Consider the following 19,653-nt stretch of genomic DNA (forward strand, 5'->3'; position numbering starts at 1 on the left):
TTCCCCTTTTGTTAGCAAAGCGGGAGGATGTGCTCGCAGAGAGGATATCGGTTGGCTTTTTCTCCCCCTCCCCCGGCGGTAGTGGCTTTCAAGGGAATTTCCCCCCCCCCCCCGGTTAGGCAGATTCTAACATGGAGAAGGCGAGTGAGGAGGAGACAGGGGTGTTACGGCTGCTAGCAGAGCGGCCAACGCCGTCATTCGCCCTCGGGACTCGGTGGTGATCGCACTCGGGGGTAGGGGGTAGGCCAGTCTTTACTTTTTCACCCTGAGAAAGGCTGTTACAACCACCCGGGGGGGGGTTGAACTGCCTTAGGAAGTCCTTTAATCACCCCACACACACCCGTAAATCGACATCATGCATATTGATGATGTTATGTATCGGCTGGAGCCATTTCCTACATAGGTAAAACCTCTTGCAGGATGGACGATTTCCCACGTTACAGACAACGTAGTAGGCGTGCTTTGCAAGATACTGTGCATCGGAATCATGTTTCACCTTCACAGTTCACAGAGGGGGCAGTTTTCCACCATTGCAGTTCTATCGTGCACAAGCGGACATTCCATCTAAGGGAAAGATTTATAGCTCACATTTTCTTACAAAACGCTCAAGCCAGCATTTTATGGTTCCCTCTCCTGGTTTTACCTCAGAATAATCGTGTAGTGTAGTGTAGGGACCCAGGTGGCACTGTGGGTTAAACCACAGAGTCTAGGGCTTGCTGATCAGAAGGTCGGAGGTTCAAATCCCTGCAACGGGGTGAGCTCCCGTTGCTCGGTCCCAGCTCCTGCCCACCTAGCAGCTCGAAAGCACATCAAAGTGCAAGTAGATAAATAGGGACCGTTCCAGCGGGAAGGTAAACGGCATTTCCGTGCGCTGCTCTGGCTCGCCAGAAGCAACTTTGTCATGCTGACCACATGACCCAGAAGCTGTCTGCGCACAAACGTTGGCTCCCTCGGCCTATAGAGCGAGATGAGCGCCGCAACCCCAGAGTCGGACACAACTGGACCTGATGGTCAGGGGGCCCTTTACCTTTACCTTAATCGTGTAGTGTAGGTTAGGCTGAAAAGGAGTGTGATTGGTCCGAGATCACTTGGCAGAATTTATTCAATTCCAGATTGTAATGTTTCAATTGTGACTACGTCCAAAACTACTACTGTACTTTAGATTAAACATTCTATAAAATTAAAAAGAAAACTGCAATAGCTACTTTACTAATACCTTGCTTCAGAAGCCATTGTGTGCTATTTTGTACACAAAGCATGCATTTGTGAAGGGCCACCTTCATTAATGAAGAAAGGACACCAGGATTTGGTAAAATGTGTCAGAACAACCAGAGAGTATCCATATATTTGTGAGGTTGGATCATAGTACTGCTTACATACAAAAAAATAATAAATCCCTATGCATCCTTACCATCTGGGTTGCAATAACTAGACTGCAAAGAGCCCTGTGGCAGTTCAAAGATGTTCAGGTTAATTACTGACAAGGGCATTAAATTATTGTTGCTGAGTCAGTGGGCTGTGATCTTAACATGGTCATAGCAGCTCTATAGTTTCTACTACCACACATTGAGAGCATCTTCATGCACTGCTGCTGTAGCATGTGTTTTCCCATACATGTTTGGCAGTTGAAACCAAGAGGATGGGGTTTGTCACACAGGTCTTTTAAGAGCATACGAAAAAGCTCCAAAATGTTTGCACCCACACTTTGGAATTCCCTGCTTATTGAAATCAGGCAGGTACTTTCACTGTGCTTCGTCAGTGCATTTTTGATTAGACAAGCCTAGCCAGCAATGCAGGATGTTGAGGTGTTTTGTTTTTAGCTTATTGCTTATCTTTTATTTTTAAATGTTTTACTGGTACTTTTATTGTTCTGTAAACCACAGATTTTTCACAAGCAGTATAAAATTTTATGAAATAAAGGCATAAGAAACTTGGCATTACTGTCGTGTATCGAGTTATAAGCAAATAATGATTTCAGGATAACAACTTTATAAGCTGAAGTTTGCATGTATTATGAATAGGTGTGTGTGTGTCAATTTGAACTTACTCTATAGTTTATTATTGTAGATCATGGCAGAGGAAAGTTGACATAACTTAAATATGACATGAGATTCCCCATTATGAACCTTCCTTGACCCTAGAACCAGCCTTATCACAAACATCCTGAAGGCATTCAGGAAATGTATTAACCTTGTAAGGGTCCGCACATGTGAAAAAAAGTTGGGAGAAGTGCAGAGAGAAGAAATACTATTGTGTATCTGTACCAGTGAACAGGATGCCTTCATCTGCCCCAGATGCAATAAAATATACTTCCTGTATTGGCCTCTACAGCAGGTGCTGTATCTCTCCAACCATTTGATTTTACTCCCAAAGGCACACCCCATTGGCATCCCTCTGTCTCGAGAACACTTATTTCATATACCGTAATAAAGCAAGCTTTCTTTATTCCTTTTGTGTAAGAACTTCTTGTGGGCATAAGGTTAAGGGTAAAACACATGTTCATAAATTGAGGCATGTTATAACTCCAGCAAAAGATCCCAAACTTCTTTGATAGTGTATGTATGGATACATGAGTGCTGGGCAGGCATGAGTTCAGATACATACATTTAACAGTACAGTATTGACACCTTTTTATATTCTGTGTCAAACAGAATTTTGCTCCCCAAGTTTTTTACCTCATGCCAAAAAGCTGCCTAGGGTTGTCGAAGGAAATACATAGCCCTAAGCATATGAACATCAGCCCTGCTGGATCAGACCAGGCTTACTGATCCTTTGTTATTGTAGTGGCCAACTAGGAGCCTATGGGAAACCCACTAATGGCATAAGTGATTCACAGCAACCAGTACTGTATTCAGAAGCAAATTGCTTTTTGCTATTGGAGGTAATACAAACATTGTGGCTAGTAGCCATTGAGACCCTTTCCCATGAGGTGTCTAATCTTTTAAAGCCCTTCAAGTTGCTGGGCATCAATCTTCTGTAACAAATGGCAGTTTTACTTGCATGCTGTGTGAAGTAGTGCCAACTTTTGTCTTATCTCCAGTTTCACCATTCAACTTCATTGGATCACCCTGAGTTTTATAAGTATTGCAAGCCTCCCTAAGTTACTCAGCTCTGCAATGTAAACTAAGCCACCACACACTATATGGGATTTGTATACAGTGGTACCTCTACTTACAAATTTAATGCGTTCAGAACGCACATTTGTAAGTCGAAAAAATTTGTAAGTCGAATCCCATAGGAATGCATTGGGAGAAAAAAATCGTAAGTAGAAGCAACCCTATCAAAAAATTCTTAAGTAGAAAAAATCCTATCTAAACTGCATCCAAGATGGCGGACGGAGCTCCATTCGTAAGTAGAAACATTCGTAAGTAGAGGTACCACTGTAAATATATTAGGGTAGCCAATGGGGCCAGATTCCACTGGCCATGCTGGCTGTGGCTGATGGGAATTCAGTCTAACTAACAAATCACATTAACCCTACTCAATAAGTGTGTGCTCCTACTGTTTGCTGTTAGGAGCTGTGGTGCTAAGTCCAAGGAGAAAAAGTCTTATTACAGTAACCCAAGGGGCCCAGTTCTCTAAATACTGGAACCTTACCAGAGATGTCCAAACGAGAACAAAGCATTTGCAAAGTTGTACCCGCTACAAAAAAGAAAGAAAGAAAGAAAATCCGCAGGACATGAAATGTTAAAAAGCTCAAAAGACAGAACAGCAACGAAATGTCTACAGGACAGGTTCAGGAATCCAACTTTATTGTGCTAGTCTGACCAGAACCTGAATGAAAGGATAGATGGAAGATCGTCCTCTCTCAAGCAATTTGGATGCTACATAAGCCTGCCTTAATCCAATCCACATTGAAGCCCAAAGTCAAAAATGAACCCATGAGTGAAAAGGGAAAGCCCTTCGTCTGGCTTGAGACAAGTGAGAGGTAGGTATTCTGTTAGGAACCCTTACATTCCAAGCACCCCCCAAAATAGATACATACAAAACAAACACACATCACACAAATTGTTTTTCCGAAGACTGCATTTTTGAATATCATAATATATATGTTCATTTCAGTTTCATTTTATAGATATAAATTCAGATCATTTTTCAACCTGCCTTTAAAGTTCTGGAGGTTTACACTTAAATTAAGGTAGCTTGTTCAGCATCAATTGTAACAGCAGATGACATTGAATAAAAAAACAGCCAGGAGGGGGAAAACATTTTACTTAAAATATTTGACACCAGTGATCTCAAGGCAAGATCAAGAACCTCAGCATTTAAGATTTTATATATGTGTTTTATAAATGGGCCCTAAGCCAGGCCAAACACATCATTTTGATGTTGGCTTTTTCACTGAATCATTTTCATAGTGGTCCCAGTAGGGAGGACTTTGTTACCTTTCTAGTTAATATACTAATATACCACCTGGAGGCAAGAGAGAACAAATTGTAGCTTCAAAAATGAGACTTGGTAACCGTAAGGCCATGTTCACATGATCATACCTTAGCTTTATAAGCTGGAATATGAGCAAATCTTTTTGCCCAAGCATGCAGCCCCTTTGTGCAAGCCACAACTAAACCAGGAAGTCTCTGATTAGCCAGTTATCCATCAAACAAGCCAATCTCAAACACTGTTCGTGATCCTGGCTTATTCTGAAACTGGTAACCACCATTTACCAGTTCAGATATAAAGGGAAACCCCAGTTAGAGTCTCCCTGCTTTAATCACAGCTTACGTGAAAGGGTTATGTGCTCACGCAAAATACTTGTTCATATCTTGGTACAATAAGCTGGGATATGAACCAAGCCACTGATATAGCTGGATCAGGCAAATGAAAGAATGTCTGCTTTTGGACATCGCAAGGCCAGGGTGGGGTGGGTATGAAAACAAAAGAGACAGAATAGAGATATTAAAACCTCTACCCAGGTCCTAGAAAAGGATGAGAATAATCATATTCCCAAATATGGGAATAAATTTCAATCAGATCCAACCCGTTAGCCAAATTATTTTTTTAATAGATTGCATATGTAGATGTTCACCACCACACTTCAAAATACACTCTTGTAAGAGCAAATCTTCATGTCAGATTTCACATGCTGCTGAGAAAATGAACTCCCCTCTCAGCACTTTAAAACATGAAGGTTTCTGTATCCAAAATTCCACTTGTACATTGACAGCTTTAAGAAAAAACAAAGGACACAGAGGGTGTTGCCATTTTTTTTCTTTTTTAGCAGCAATGAAATACCACTAACCCCTTTTGTACATAACCAAATTCAAGTCACAACCAGTGGTGACTGCACCACAAAGTCACCAGGTACAAAACTGCTAGTTTTAAATAATTTGAAACTTTTCCCCAGAACATCCCTTTTTTATAAACAAACATTTTGCTATTTTTGTACATAGGCTAGCAGGCTTGTTTCAATATGAAAATGCTAAATCATTTACAGATTTAATCAGTTATGTAGTGCTACAATAAGTGTCCGATATTCTACATATGAACAATCTTGATAAATGGAAATGATGAAGTGTTAAGTAAGGCTATCCAATTACCTTTATGTACATTAAAAGAATAGATACCCAGCAGGAGAAAGGGTAAGGGGAAAAGATTGGGCAAATACTCATAGTCCCACAGGTGTAAAAATTAAATTGGCCTTCTAGCTTGTGTACTGTAAATGAGACCTTTCCAACAGTCCTGCAGCCAATGCCTTTTTTTCTTCATAGAAAGGAAGCTGTCTTCATGACATTACCTCTTGATTTCTGATTTCCACAGTGTGTCATTTGAAGCTCAAGTGTCAGGTTCTTCCTATCTTCATAAAACCTTTCCAGTATTCGGTTGCATGATCAAGTCCCACTTCCCGGGTTGGCTTTTCTTTTTAAAATGTTCAATCTACCAATTCATTTAGAGTGAGCTGTAGATAACATGAACCAGTTCTGGAACCACTATTGGGAGGAACACAAGCTCTTCACTACAATCACACAGTAGGAGGAAAAGTAGTGATAATTCAATTCATTCCTGGGGCTGGACCACCAAAATTGAATGAACTTGGCACAACTGGAGCATTGAATTTGTATCCACCATGCTTTTCAATCATTTTGGATTCTGAAAGGGAGAGAAAAATTCTAATTATCTGAAAGTCACAAACCATGTCTTGTCACAGCTGTATTGATGTACACATTCAAGCAATGAAGGGCTTCCATTTTTTAAATAAGAAATTATATTTTCAAATATCTTCAGAGACAAACTCAATTTCAAGCAGAATACTAGGACATGAAATATCAGGGTTCAAATTCCCAAAAAGGGTGGGGTGGGGGGAATGTGTATGCCACCTTGAGTTCCTTGGAAGAAAGAAGAGTTATAAAAGCAGTAATAAATACATAATCCAAGCTTCATTTTTTAACTACTGCATTACAGGGGGTTGGACTAGATGACCCTCAGCAGAGTTCCTTCCAACTCTACAATTCTGAATGTATAAGGTATTACAAAATCTGAATGGTGAACGTTAACTTTGTTAATCCTATGCAAAGACCCACTTGTATCAGGGGCAAGAAAGAGAAACAGGGCATGCAAACTTGACACAAATACCAGCTGCCAAACGGCAAAGAAAGAGAATCCTAATTTTTTTACAAAAAAGCAAAAACACTTGGAAGACAGGCAGGTCCACAGCCATGCCCTTTATCCATCTGAATTTCTAGAAAACACATACACATGCATATGTGACTTCCAGGAAAACATCAACGGTCAATTAGGTGGCATCAAGCCCAGAAATTTCTGTTTCAAGAATTGGTACTTCAAGAAGCTGCAAGCTCAACACAAAGCTTGTCCCCTACAAGCAGGTCCTCTTTTTTCTTAGAACAGGATGAGATGGAGAACTTTTAGGTCCCTTAATAAAATGCTAATACTATAAAGGTAAAGGGACCCCTGACCATTAGGTCCAGTCGTGACCGACTCTGGGGTTGTGGCGCTCATCTCGCGTTATTGGCCAAGGGAGCTGGGCGTACAGCTTTCAGGTCATGTGGCCAGCATGACAAAGCCGCTTCTGGCGAACCAGAGCAGCACACGGAAACACCGTTTACCTTCCCGCTTGGAGCGGTACCTATTTATCTACTTGCACTTTGACGTGCTTTCGAACTGCTAGGTTGGCAGGAGCTGGGACCAAGCAACGGGAGCTCATTCCGTCACAGGGATTCAAACTGCCGACCTTCTGTTCAGCAAGCCCTAGGCTCTGTGGTTTAACTTTACCTTCCAAGTCCCGGACTGCAGAATCCGGGACCGGCAGCCGTGTGACACCGGAAGTTGCGTCGACGTAACTTCCGGTGTCGCTTTGCCCTTCTATGGGCACCAAAAATGGCTGCCGCCGGCTTCGAAAGTCGCTTCTACGCATGTCAGGAAGTGCGTCGACGCAACTTCTGGTGTCGCTCTGCCCATTTATGGGCACCAAAAATGGCCGCCAACACCGGAAGTCTCGTCTATGCACTTCCGGACATGCGTAGATGCGACTTTTGAAGCCGGCGGCGGCCTTTTTTGGTGCCCATAGAAGGGCAAATCGGAAAGAAAAAAATGGCTGTCGGCAGGAGAAAATAACGGAGAAAAACAGGAAACAAAGTGATACGGGGGACCACCAGGAAAAGGTAAGTAAAAACGGGGGTTTCCCAGGGAAAACGGGGTACTTGGCAGCTATGGGTTTAACCCAGTGTCACCTGCGTCCCTAATACTATAGCCAGCACTTAATAGTAACAGATTATATCAAACATAGTGAAAATATGCATACCATGGGCTGCTCTTCGCTGATCTGCTAAAGTTGCTACATCCTGTAACTGTTTTCTTTGTTCTTCATTAAGACCACGTGTCAATGCTTGGTACCACACAGGGTTACGATTCTGAATTGCTACAGAACAAAGAGACATGTAGACATTTAACAGACAGACTAAAGATAGGCTAAGAGTTCAGCAAGGTAATGATTTCTTGTGCCACAACATGAAAAGTAAGATTTCTTCACTCACAGACCAAATAAAACTGCCCACTTTCAAACTTAACCCATATCATGCTTGCAGTGTGATGGAATGCCTCAGCTGCAGTTTTAAATCACATTCCTCCCTGAACTCTAATTGCACACCTAATTGCCACCCCAATTCCCAATTCCAATGGGAGTTCCTGCCGCACAAAAAAAAGAGAATACCAGTTTTCTATACAAGATAAACAGCAGTTGGACTTACTCTGAAAAATTGCTTTAAATATCTGATATTCATCAACAGGATTATCTTCATCATCAATAATGGTTGAATATCCCTCCAAAGCAGTCTCTTCAGCATCATCTTCTTCCCAATCTTCATCATCTCCATCTTCTCCAGCCTGCTTTGCCAGAATCTCTAAATATTCCTGTCCATCTTCATCAATATCATCTTCATCACTCCCAAGTTCCTCTGTAAGAAGATATGGCTCAAGGATAAAAAACAGCAGTGTACTGTTCTCCATTAATTTATGTAATATCTGTACTTCATAACAATTCCACAATTTTAATCTAGGGCTAGGGTCTAGGATTCTGTTTTGCTTTTATCTGGGAAAATTCTATACCTTTACAATGCCCTAGATGAAAACTTTCTCAGTTTGCACTATACAGCGTGAAATGAGAAATAAAAGCCCAACACGGAGACATAAAAGGAAAAAGACAAAAATTGGACAATGTGAAAAGGAATGAAGCAACAGTGAAGTCTGCTTAGGTTTGCTTTTCAAAAAGCAAAATGAAAAGTAAAGATACTTGGCACAAAAAACTAAGCTACTTGGTCTGATATTAAAAGTGTTCATAATACAAAGATAAAGCTGAGGAAATACAAAATGAGTGATCATAGCAAATATAGTGTGTAACATAGGAAACAGAAAAAGAAGCAGATGACAGGCCAAGATACAAACATTTGAATCCTCTTTGAAAGAGAACAAATAAAGCAAGGAGGTAAAAGCAAGAACAGGAAAATCAAAAGACAAGACGTACCAGAATTAAAAGTTCATTGAGAAGCTGTCACCAGAACATGATAAATATTGGTGAACTGCTACCAGAGGGGTCAATGCTTTACCTGCTTCCTCGTCATCTTCTGCTTCATCATCATCATCACTATCATTTTCATGCTCAGCATGGCAAGCATATGCTCTTTTCAAGCCATTAAATAAAAGGATGAAAGCTGGCAGGATTTGGCCCGAAACCTGATTTAAAACCTGTGGTATTTGTTCCAGATCAATAAGTGCACACAAGCCTAGGACACACATTTTTCTGTCATGAAGCCTGAAATGCAAGAGGAAATTTCATATTACATTATTTTTCAGCTTTAGGAAAAAGAAGGCAAGTAGCATTTTACCCAATGGAGACCTTAATTCAGAGAAGTGCAAGAGCAAAGAGGTCTTGAATGTACAATAAAGCTTCTTTTTACTTATCCCCAATAGATGTAGCCCTGCAGAAGCCATATGAGAAGGTGGGTGAGAGCAATGAGTGCACACAATTTCTTGCCTGTGCATAAAAAAGTTCAGAGCACCGTGCACCAGCACAGTGATCCCCAAGACACAAACTTACCCCAAGAAACAGTCCACATCATTAAGCCACTGTGTAATGAAGTGATTTGTAACGGGCTCCACATTATTAGGGAAGCGTAGATTTTCCAAAGTATTCAGAAGTAGATGAGGATTGTAATACAGAGCAGCTATGGCAACCTGGAGGCACATCGTTCGCAGTTCACTTGTTTTAACTTCTCTGGTCAATCGCTCTAAAGCAGCTTCCACAAATAAAGGTATACACTGCAGAGAATTGGGGAAAAACCTCTTAATGTTTCAATATAGGATGCCAATACTTTAACAAAACATTTATAGTAACAACATTCAGTTATAACCCCTGATTTTTACATTCATTAATAACCCAACCAGGTGCCTCCTTTAACTCAGGACAGCCCAACTTTTCATACCAAGTGGTTCACCAGAGTCCTTTGATGCAGAACTCATGGGCCATACACTGTCTTGTCATGGGGGGCAAGTCCAAAATTTGACACCCACCCCACCCAGCAAAGTGAGGCACAGGGCTTTGGGAAGGAGGTACAAGGCTCTGGCAGGATCCAAGAGCCCTCCTCCTCCTCCTCCTCCAAGCCGGAAAAGCACAAACTAGGTTTTGGGAAGGAGGTGGGGGGGGGACTCTAGAACCCGTTTAGAGCCCTCAGGCCTCCTTCCCAAAGCCCAGCACCTCACTTTTGATTAAACATGAAAAGGGTAGGTGACTATGTCTCCTCCAGAGAGCTGCAGCTATCATATATTTTAGGCAGTCAAAAGTCCTTTCCACTTACCTGATCAATGCCACGACCTTTACACTGTAGAATGATCACCTCTAACAGTTTTGCTGCATGACATTCTGCATCTTCTCCTGCCACACCGGTAAGGACCTAAGAAATACAATTATACCCCATCAGTTTCAGTACTGGATATTTAGTAGCATTTATTCTTTGTATTTTCAAAGAAAAAAATTGTTAAGGAAACTCTCAGTCATTCTACCTCCCATCTGCACAGGCAGGCTGCACTGTTTGTATCAGAACCATATGAAAAAAATATTAATTGTGTAAAGAAGTTACTGGCTGAAATCCCAATACTACTGTTCCATTTGCAGAATGGCTTTGATCCAGTGCTGATGTCTGCTAATGTAAGTGGAGGGGATTTTCACTGCTTTCTCCTTCCTGCTGCTGCCTTCTATAACTTCCAAAAAAATCTGTTCCAGAGGATTGGGGGACCCTCCAGACCACTGTGGAGGGTGGTGGTGGGGGGACTGCAGGGGGAAACTGGTAAAGACTGTTTCCTTTTCTCTGTTATGGCAGGTGCTTTGCAAGATCAAAAGCTGTTGTGCAAGTAGAACAGCAGTGTTGGATTTCACTTAGGGAATATTATTTTACATCCACAAAACTGAATTCCTGCTTAGGTTGGCCAGTAAAGGATCTGAATGGGACTGACCGTTTTTATACATTCAACTGTAACTTAGGTAAACATTTGTCAGTAATTATATCACAGAACTTAATTTACATGTGAGTGTTTCTGTCCCTCTCACCAACATAATTTGCTGTGTATTTCAGTGGAAATAGAAAATGTTCTGCCAACTGAAATGAGCACAAAGCTACACAAAATGCAAGCCTAATCCAGCACTGGTGGTCCAGGTGAAGAAACAGACTTGTATATACAGATTCTTCTTCCAGATTTCAGACAGACATAGCATTTTCTGTGTGACTGTGGAGGGGGAAGAAAAAACTGAATAATCTAGCACCCAGGAATGCTGCCCCATTCTGGAGATTCTTCTACACAGAAGCAAGCAGCTGTGTGCATGTTAATGTGCAAGAATATACCTTAGTGTGAAAATACATTATTAGTACCAGTAAAATTGACAGCACCAATCGAAAAGTTAAATGAAAGCCAGTATACACTTAAGAGCTCATTTTTGATGTTTGCATTAAAATTGGGAATCTCTGGTTTAAAATAGTGTATTAGTAGGACACAATTCAAGGAACCTCCTTTGCATGCATGTAAGTGCATACATTTCAATCTTTCTTCTTCACTGAAGTTCCCTGAAACTTGGGAGCAGGTTGGGGGACAGACACCTGTCCCATCTTAGCAAGGAATCACAGGTGTTAGACCTAACTGCTCTCAATAATCTGTTTAGCAGAGTGAAATTGAGAAGGCACTGGGATTTCTGTAGTCAACCACAGCATGAATAATTTTCCAGTTCAACTCAGCTGCAAAATCACTGTGAGGTCATGTACAAAAACAGCTGTAATGGAAACTGGTGTGTTCATGTTTAATCCAACTAAAATCATCCACCACTTTTTAATAACCTGACTTTGAAGGCAAGGTTATGATAAAAAACAAACCACAATACCACACAGTAGTAAGCCGAAGCCTGAATACAAAGAGATGTGTTTAAATTACACTTAGTATGAGTCCAGCCCACATTCATTCTCCATGTTTGAGAGTTTGGAGGCTGGTCAGTGGTAAGCTTGTCTTTCAACATCACTGCACCAGTACTATGATCTCAAGTTGCTCTTTGGCCACATGTTGTATGTGAGCAACACAGTCTAAATGCAAAACACAATTTTTTAATCCACTTCAGGGAAAGAGTAATACAGCTGCATGACAGAAGAGGTTATGGACTAATACAGGATTAGGAAATGTGTGGCCCTTCATATCTGACCACTAGCTGGAGCTGATGGGAGTTGTCCAACAATATCTGGAAGGCTACAGGTTCCCCACTCCTGGTCTACTGACTCTGTATAGTTGGATCCACCACATATTTTTAAGCAAAATGGACATGCAATTCCAGAGGTCCCAATAATTTAGCTTATCTAGGTCTGTGTGTAGTTGCTAGATCTTGCAGTCTCTTGAATGTGAATTTGCATTGGCTGCTGGAAAGGCACAAGTCTTTCTTTCCTAGATCTATACTGCATAAGGGATATCTATGGGATTTATTTATTCAGCAAAATGTATCTACTGCTTATGTGTAATAAAACATCTAAGTGGTTTACAAAAAACAACAACATTAAAATTCCAAACAAACCCCAGTTAAAGACGGGCATTAAAAAACTTTCAAAAGAAAGGTGTCTGGATAGGTTTGTCTAAACAATTATTTAAACAGACACTGAAAAGAACAGAGCGAAGGCACTTGCCTTATGTCAACAGGCAAGACGCTCCAAATGAAATGACTGATTTCTCACAAATGTGGAATAAATATTATGTGGCACCTGTAGCAGTGCCAGTTCTGCAGATCAAAGCACTCCAGTGGTATAAATTTAGCTACAATGATAGGAGGATTAGTGAGTTACTTACCTTTTTGCACATACTGTAGATCATTTCTAGGAATTTTGTATCAGACAGGAGTGTATCGGTATCAACAGTTACATAATTATGCAACAGTGGCATCATATCTGTAGTAAAAAGATTAATAAACAGTTCTAATTTATGTTACAGGTAGGTAGCCGTGTTGGTCTGATGTAGTTGAAACAATTTTTTAAAAAAATCCTTCCATCTGAAGAAGTGTGCATGCACACGAAAGCTCATACCAATGACAAACTTAGTTGGTCTCTAAGGTGCTACTGGAAGGGTTTATTTATTTTGTTATTTATGTGTTCTCTTGGTCAATATGAAAAGCTGCAAGGTACAAAAAGGTATCATTATCATTCAATTCTGCAGTGGCCTGCCTATGCTCAATGAAGGCAGACAGACCTAACAAGGAAGTTCACCTGTAAAGTAGTCAAAGCCGTCCTGCTGGAATACTTCAAAGACCAGAGGCAAAAGCTGCCACATCTGTGCTGAGACCTGCTGACAAGTCAGACTGTGAGCCAAGGAGAAGATTTCCTCATAGAATTCTGGAACAGGAAAAGATGTCATGAACCTTGGCTTGATCCAATCAGTGCACCACATGCAAAGTAATAGCTGCAGGGTGGGGGGACCTCTTACCCAGAACATGCTGTTGTAACACTGTTCCTATTACTTGCAAACAGATACCTTCCAACTGCTGGGTAATCTGAAAGGAATGGTTTAAAGGAAACATGGTCAATGTCATAAATTGCTTGTGTTAAGTATTGGAGGACGGATTTGGGTCTTCAGAAGTGGAGTACAGTAAAACTATTAATTAGATGGGATTATAAATTATGAGGGTGGATGGACAATAGGGTGGGTCATAAAAAACTTTTTTTGGAAAATGTTTCCTCCCTTGATCTTATATCAGGCGTATGGTATAACCATAGTTAAATTTCAAATTTGGGACACATCGGTTAAGTACTGACAAAAGGTATTTGTGGCAAGTTACATCTGCACTCATCTATGGAGAATTCAGCAGTGACTTACAGCTGCTCAGAATTGGCCCATGCAGCCATAGCAGGTGGCTCACTAGTGCCTGTCGTATCTGCCGGCTGTATGGAACAAATGATAAAATGGTCGGAAACTGGCACATATGAGCCACCAATAATCAGGAACATGACAAACAATGAACTGTTAAATATTGTGACCACTCCATTAACAATTCCAAAATTCAAGTGCCATTCGCAAATGGTTGAACGTGCAGTGAAGGAGGTTACTAGAGCATCTAGGATAGTTATTGGAGAGAAAAGACGTGATGCTACCATCAAAACAACAATGAACAATCGCTCTAAATTTCCAAAACAAGAGACAAATAAGGACTTTGCACCAAAATAGACATCTAGTGTAAGGCATAAAAGCATATTTTTAGCATGATATAATATGGTGTACATGTACAATGTATAATATTGCATAAGGCATAATTTTATTAATTACACAAAAATGTAAGCATTTAGTACAATTTATACCTAAGTAATTAAGTATAATGTGGTGTTTTGACGCAACACATAATATTATGTTTTATTGTTTATTGTTTATGCTTACTTGTTTAGTACACCGTTTGCTTAATTGTTCCATATAATTTGTTCAAAACCATTGGTTTTTCATGTAAATTATCAACATGTTTTATCTTAAATAAATAAATATTGCAGAAAATAATAGTATGCAACTATTATTGCTCTACATAAAATCTAAAATTTATGTTTATTAGTTCACAATTTAACATACTGGGAATAAATGAGTCAAATTCCTATGTTTTCATCACTCGTAGTGAGGCAAAATTTCAATCTGTAGGAGCAGGGTCTAAATATTAACCGATTTGTCCCAAATTTGAAATTTGACTATGTTTAAACCATACGCCTGATATAAGATCAAGGGAGGAAACATTTTCCCAAAAAAGTTTTTTATGACCCACCCTAATGGACAAGGTTTCTAATAGCACCTTATCTTTGCTGCTTTTGTCTTAACTTGGCTAATAATATCTGGATCGATATAGAATTGCTGTAACTTTCCCTGAACCTTAGATTAGGATAGGTTTTAAATATTGGAAATGGTCCTAATTGGTAGCAGCTTCTTGAGGAGCCTTAAATGTGAGTACAGACAGGAAACAGAGAAATTTGAGTGAAATCACAACCGTGGAGACAGAGAGAAATTTGGAAGGAAAGAGGGCTGAAATCGGGAATTGTCCTAATGGGAATCTTCTTCTGGGGGTGATTTAAATATGTCAAAGTAAGAAAAAAGAATGGGTAACAGTCTGGGAAATATTTTTATTTAGGGGCCAGTGGTTGTAAATAGATTGGGACATCAGCCGACATGGATTAAACGCTTGCAAAAAGCAACAGTAAGGATAATTTTAAAAGGGGAAATAGCCCGTAAGCATAGATGTGTAATGTATAAAGCGGTCTGAATGATTTAAAATATCTGTGCTGTATATCACAAGTTTAATTGTTTAGTAGTTGGAAAATTGGATAAAGGAATCTGGAAGGTAAGATGATTTGGTTTATTTAAAGAACCAGAAGAGGGGGTGGAAGGAAATCCGGTGACTGGGGGGGGGATGTGTTCATTTTGGTTATTTTTCAATGTTAATGAGAAATGTGCAGGGTAATCTGGTATTGATACAATGTGGCATATACAGTGGTGCCTCGAGTTACAAACCCAAGTTACAAACGCTTCAGGTTACGAATTCCACTAACCTGAAAGAGTTACCTCAAGTTGAGAACTTTCCCCCAGGATGAGAACTAAAATTGTGTGCCAGCTGTGCAGCGGCAGCAAGAAGCCCCATTAGCGAAACACGCCTCTAGTTAAGAACAGTTTCAGGTTAAGAACGGACTTCCGGAACGAATTAAGTTCGTAACTAGAAGTACCACTGTATTGGATTTTTGTAATTAAAAATTAATTAAAAATATTTAACAAAAGAAGGATAAGTTTTAAATAAAACACACAACCACAAATTACTTGGGTGGGTGGCCTGTTTCAAAAAGCATAGAGTAATCAGAGGCAAAGCACATTTACAAAGGTGATCACTGCCATTATTTGAAGTGTTTAACACTAGGACTGTTTTATAAGCATCAGAACAAAAAAAGTTAAGTTCTGATCAAATTTATGTCTTTAATAGATGTTTGAGTACTAAAGGGTTAAGCATATTGGCTTGTTATCTCTGTCACAGAGAAGGTTGTTCAACAAAGTTCTCATCCATTTCACTGAACACACCTGCTAGGTTCATATGTCCTAAAGCACACATGACGACTCTGAAGCCACTGGTCTCAAATACAAGGCATGCAGAGAAATCAGATATTGCAGGGTCACCACCTATCTATTGTTTATTTATATATCTGAAACATTTTAAACCTGCTATTCAGCCAAAAGAGGTTCCCAGAGCAGCTTACAAAAATCAGTTTTGCAATCTAAAAAGTCACAACACAATAGGATGGAGGAAGGATTCTAGTCAACATGGCTGTGTGCCATTTCATACTCATGCAGCACAATGAAGAGTCTGGGAGATTCATTTGTTTCCCTCCCTTTATATATTGTGACAACTGAATACTTTTCTGTTTAATTAATTTGTTACCACCATCTTAATTATTTCAGGCTTTCTACTATTTGATTGTTTTACCCACTGCTTTTTATATATCTAGCTTTCTGGTTTATTTTCACAGCTTTGTTTTTATGTTGTTATGAACTGCCTGGAGCTTTTGTTTGGAGCTGGAACAGCATGATAGAAATTCTGCAAAGTCAGTCTTTAAATCGCCTCTTAATTGTACTCCTGTCTTGTTCATACCTACTGTGTCATCTGGCACGCCTGAATAGCTTTGGAGCTGCAAGTTAGCCAGGCACCCCTTTCTAAACCTAGGGTCATATCCTAATAATTAGCTACCATAGGGATGGAGGGAGCTGGATGGCTGGATGGCTGGATGAATGAATTATAGGGATAGTTTGTGAGGAAGCTTCAGCAACAAAGCATTAAGATAAAATGTAAAGGGGAAGGAACAAGGAAGACAAAAAAAATAAGACTGCCCACCACCACTAAAGCACAGTCAACAAGTTTAACAAAGCTCCCTTGAACTCACTACTGTACATAGGGCTCTGCTATTTTTATATACAAGAAGCAAGTTTTCTGAGTAAAATTATCAGTCATAGAATTCAAAGATCAGTAACGAACTAAAACAGGGCAGTCCAACACATGTCCCAAGGGGTGCATGCGGCCCTTGAGGCCTTTTGTGGTGGCCCTCAGCAACACTGGCACACACACCCTGTCGCAGCCTTCACGCTGCCTTCCTAAAACCAGGGAAGCAAGGCACTGGGCTTTGGGAAGGAGGCCTGAGGGCTCTAACGAGATCCTAGAATCCTCCCACCTCCTTCCCAAAGCCTAGTTAGTCCTTTCACAGCTTTGGGAAGGAAGTAGGAGGGCTCTAGGACCCTGCCAAAGACTCGCACCTCCTTCTTAGCCACTTTTGGGAAGGTAGCATGAGGACTGGGTGTGTGTGTCAAATTTTGACCTCTCTCCCCGCCCCCATGGCCAACAGGACAATGTGCGTCCCATGGGTTCCATGTTGAAGTACTCTTGCAGCTCACTTGGTAGGAAAAGTTCATAGAATCATAGAGTTGGAAGAGACCACAAGGGCCATCCAGTCCAACCCCCTGCCAAGCAGGAAACACCATCAAAGCATTCCTGACAAGTTGGACTGCTCTGATCTAAAAGAATAGGAAGTTCAATGGAAACTTCATTTTCAGAAGCGTGGGATCGCTGAACACCAGATACTGGGGACATACAATTGCTTTTTGCTGTGTTTCTATGCTTTTTGACGGCATTTGGCTGCCAACTAGACTATACAGATCAGTTTTGATCCAGCAAGGCTCTCTTGTATTCCTATGAAAACTCATGAACCAGAGAGAGGGCTATGAAGTATTGTTATCTGCTCTATGGATGACATCAAAGTCCCTGTCCCCAGCAGGGATCAGGACCCTGAGACCCTCCTAATGTTGGATTACAACTCTCATCAGCCCCAGACAGCATGGCCAGTGTTCAGGGAGTTGAAGTTCCCCATCCCTGTCTTAAAAGCTATCAGCCTTTCCCCATTGCTAGGAGCAGAATCATATTAAGAAACATATGCAAATATACTTGTTTCATATCATTAATACAGGTCAGGTTTTTAACTTTGGGTCTATTTTTAAAGCACAGCAGGCCCACACATAGTTCCTCACAAAAATGAATTCTACTAAGTATTGATTCCGTCTGGAATCTGCAAAGTGCTGAAGTACTTAGAATAGCAGGTGTTTGTCTTGTGACCTCTATCTTTCTTCAAAAATAATTTGTATAAAAGTGCAAAGCAGTTTTGTAAAACTCAGTCAGGACCAGAGTTTGTTTTTACAGTTTAACAAAGGTTAACAACAGAATAGTAATGTATTTTCAATAAAAATATGTTCACAGAATTTAAATACTGGTGCTGGCTTCCTACCAAGCCTCTTAAAACGAGGCTATTTTGCAGCTTTTTCTGGATACAAGTAAAATAAATTTCTTACCTCTTTGTGATCTTCAACAACACTGAGGAGTGTATCAATGGTATTCAAGATGCCCATTGCTGTTACTGCTTTATCATCACTGCCTTCTTCATCTGGCCCTGTCTGAATCACCTGGTTAAAAGTCATTGCCTATAAGGAGGAAGAATAAAATCTCAGTTAAGAGTTATAGGAAGCTCAACAGCACACTAAAGAATCATAGTGTAACAAACAACAACATAATTTTCAGGAGTTTGCAAAAGAACATTATCAAATAAGACTTGTATCAGGGTGGGGATGGGAAGAACTCAACCGCAATATAGAATTTGGGCTTGCTTTAATTTTTTTATTAAAAAAAATCTATTAATTAGGGATGCACACTGATAAAAATGTAAAAATCTATTTTTAAAAATCAGCTAAGCTAAGCATTTGCATGGGTGGGGGGTGGGGGACTGCTAAACAAAGGAGAGTAGGAGATTTTTGCTTTCTACCCAAAGGCCCCAGCACCGCTTCCCAAGCTTAATCCCCCTGGAGCAGCCTTCCAGAGAAAAGAGAAAATGGCAAATATTACCTCCTCCTGTTCTCCAGCAGACAGTCCCAAGAGCAGACTTCTGCTTCTTGTAACTCTGGCTCCAACCCCAAATCTTTAAAATAGCCCAACCCCAAATCTTTAAAATAGCCCAACAACACTATTTGGGATTTTTTGTTGTATTAACTAAGTCATTTTTATTGAAAAGTTCAGAGTATGTAAAAAATGTTTATTTAAATCTTCTCTATTATGCTTTAATAAAGAATTTCCTGTCTATGTTTTGCTACCATCAACACACTAACATTGGCAGCAAACCAAGCAGGTTAGAATATGTAATTGACTGTCTACATTAGCACAACACCAGGATATTAAGACAGCAGGCCATGCACATGGTAAAATAGTGTGACTTACCAAATGCTGGGTCATTTCTACGGCTATAGGAGTAACCTCTTCACTATATTCACAGATCATTTTCTGAATCACATTGGTAAGATCATCATTCTCAGTCTCTCTAATAATATGAAGAAGAGCCTGCATTACAGGTCTAATGAACGGGGTAATATATTCCTTAGCTGCAAAAAAAAAAAGGCAGGAAAACAGATTACTTTATTGTAACTTACAGGAAAAGAGCAAGTACTTTAAACAATGTGGTTCCCTCCAGCTGTTGTTGACCCACCACTTCCATCAGTCTCCAGCCAATGAGGCCAAAGGTCAGGAATGCTATCACCTGTAGCCCCAACAACATCTGAAAGGCACCAAGTTGGCCACCCCTACTTTAG

The 19,653-nt window shown here is 40.3% G+C and overlaps 1 protein-coding gene and 1 non-coding gene across 2 annotated transcripts in view; both read right to left on the bottom strand.

Annotated features, from left to right (window-relative positions):
- Positions 1–3,724: 3,724 nt before the first annotated feature.
- The window catches only part of IPO7 (importin 7), a 41,802-nt gene continuing 25,873 nt past the window's right edge, over positions 3,725–19,653 (bottom strand). Inside the window, exons 15-25 of the mRNA XM_035119415.2 lie at positions 19,286–19,446; positions 18,370–18,498; positions 13,450–13,516; positions 13,233–13,358; positions 12,820–12,917; positions 10,305–10,400; positions 9,548–9,768; positions 9,057–9,262; positions 8,202–8,408; positions 7,757–7,873; positions 3,725–6,087 (exon numbers count right to left, since the gene is read on the bottom strand). Of these exons, the coding sequence (XP_034975306.1) occupies positions 5,990–6,087; positions 7,757–7,873; positions 8,202–8,408; positions 9,057–9,262; positions 9,548–9,768; positions 10,305–10,400; positions 12,820–12,917; positions 13,233–13,358; positions 13,450–13,516; positions 18,370–18,498; positions 19,286–19,446 (1,526 nt within the window). The 3' untranslated portion in view covers positions 3,725–5,989. The remainder of the gene's footprint in view (positions 6,088–7,756; positions 7,874–8,201; positions 8,409–9,056; positions 9,263–9,547; positions 9,769–10,304; positions 10,401–12,819; positions 12,918–13,232; positions 13,359–13,449; positions 13,517–18,369; positions 18,499–19,285; positions 19,447–19,653) is intronic.
- Positions 11,957–12,091, bottom strand: LOC118075676 (small nucleolar RNA SNORA23). The gene has a single exon (XR_004691430.1). It is a non-coding gene; the product is annotated as a small nucleolar RNA SNORA23 (small nucleolar RNA).

The sequence above is a fragment of the Zootoca vivipara genome, chromosome 1 (genome assembly GCF_963506605.1).
Source record: "Zootoca vivipara chromosome 1, rZooViv1.1, whole genome shotgun sequence".
In the NCBI taxonomy this organism is placed as follows: Eukaryota; Metazoa; Chordata; class Lepidosauria; order Squamata; family Lacertidae; genus Zootoca; species Zootoca vivipara.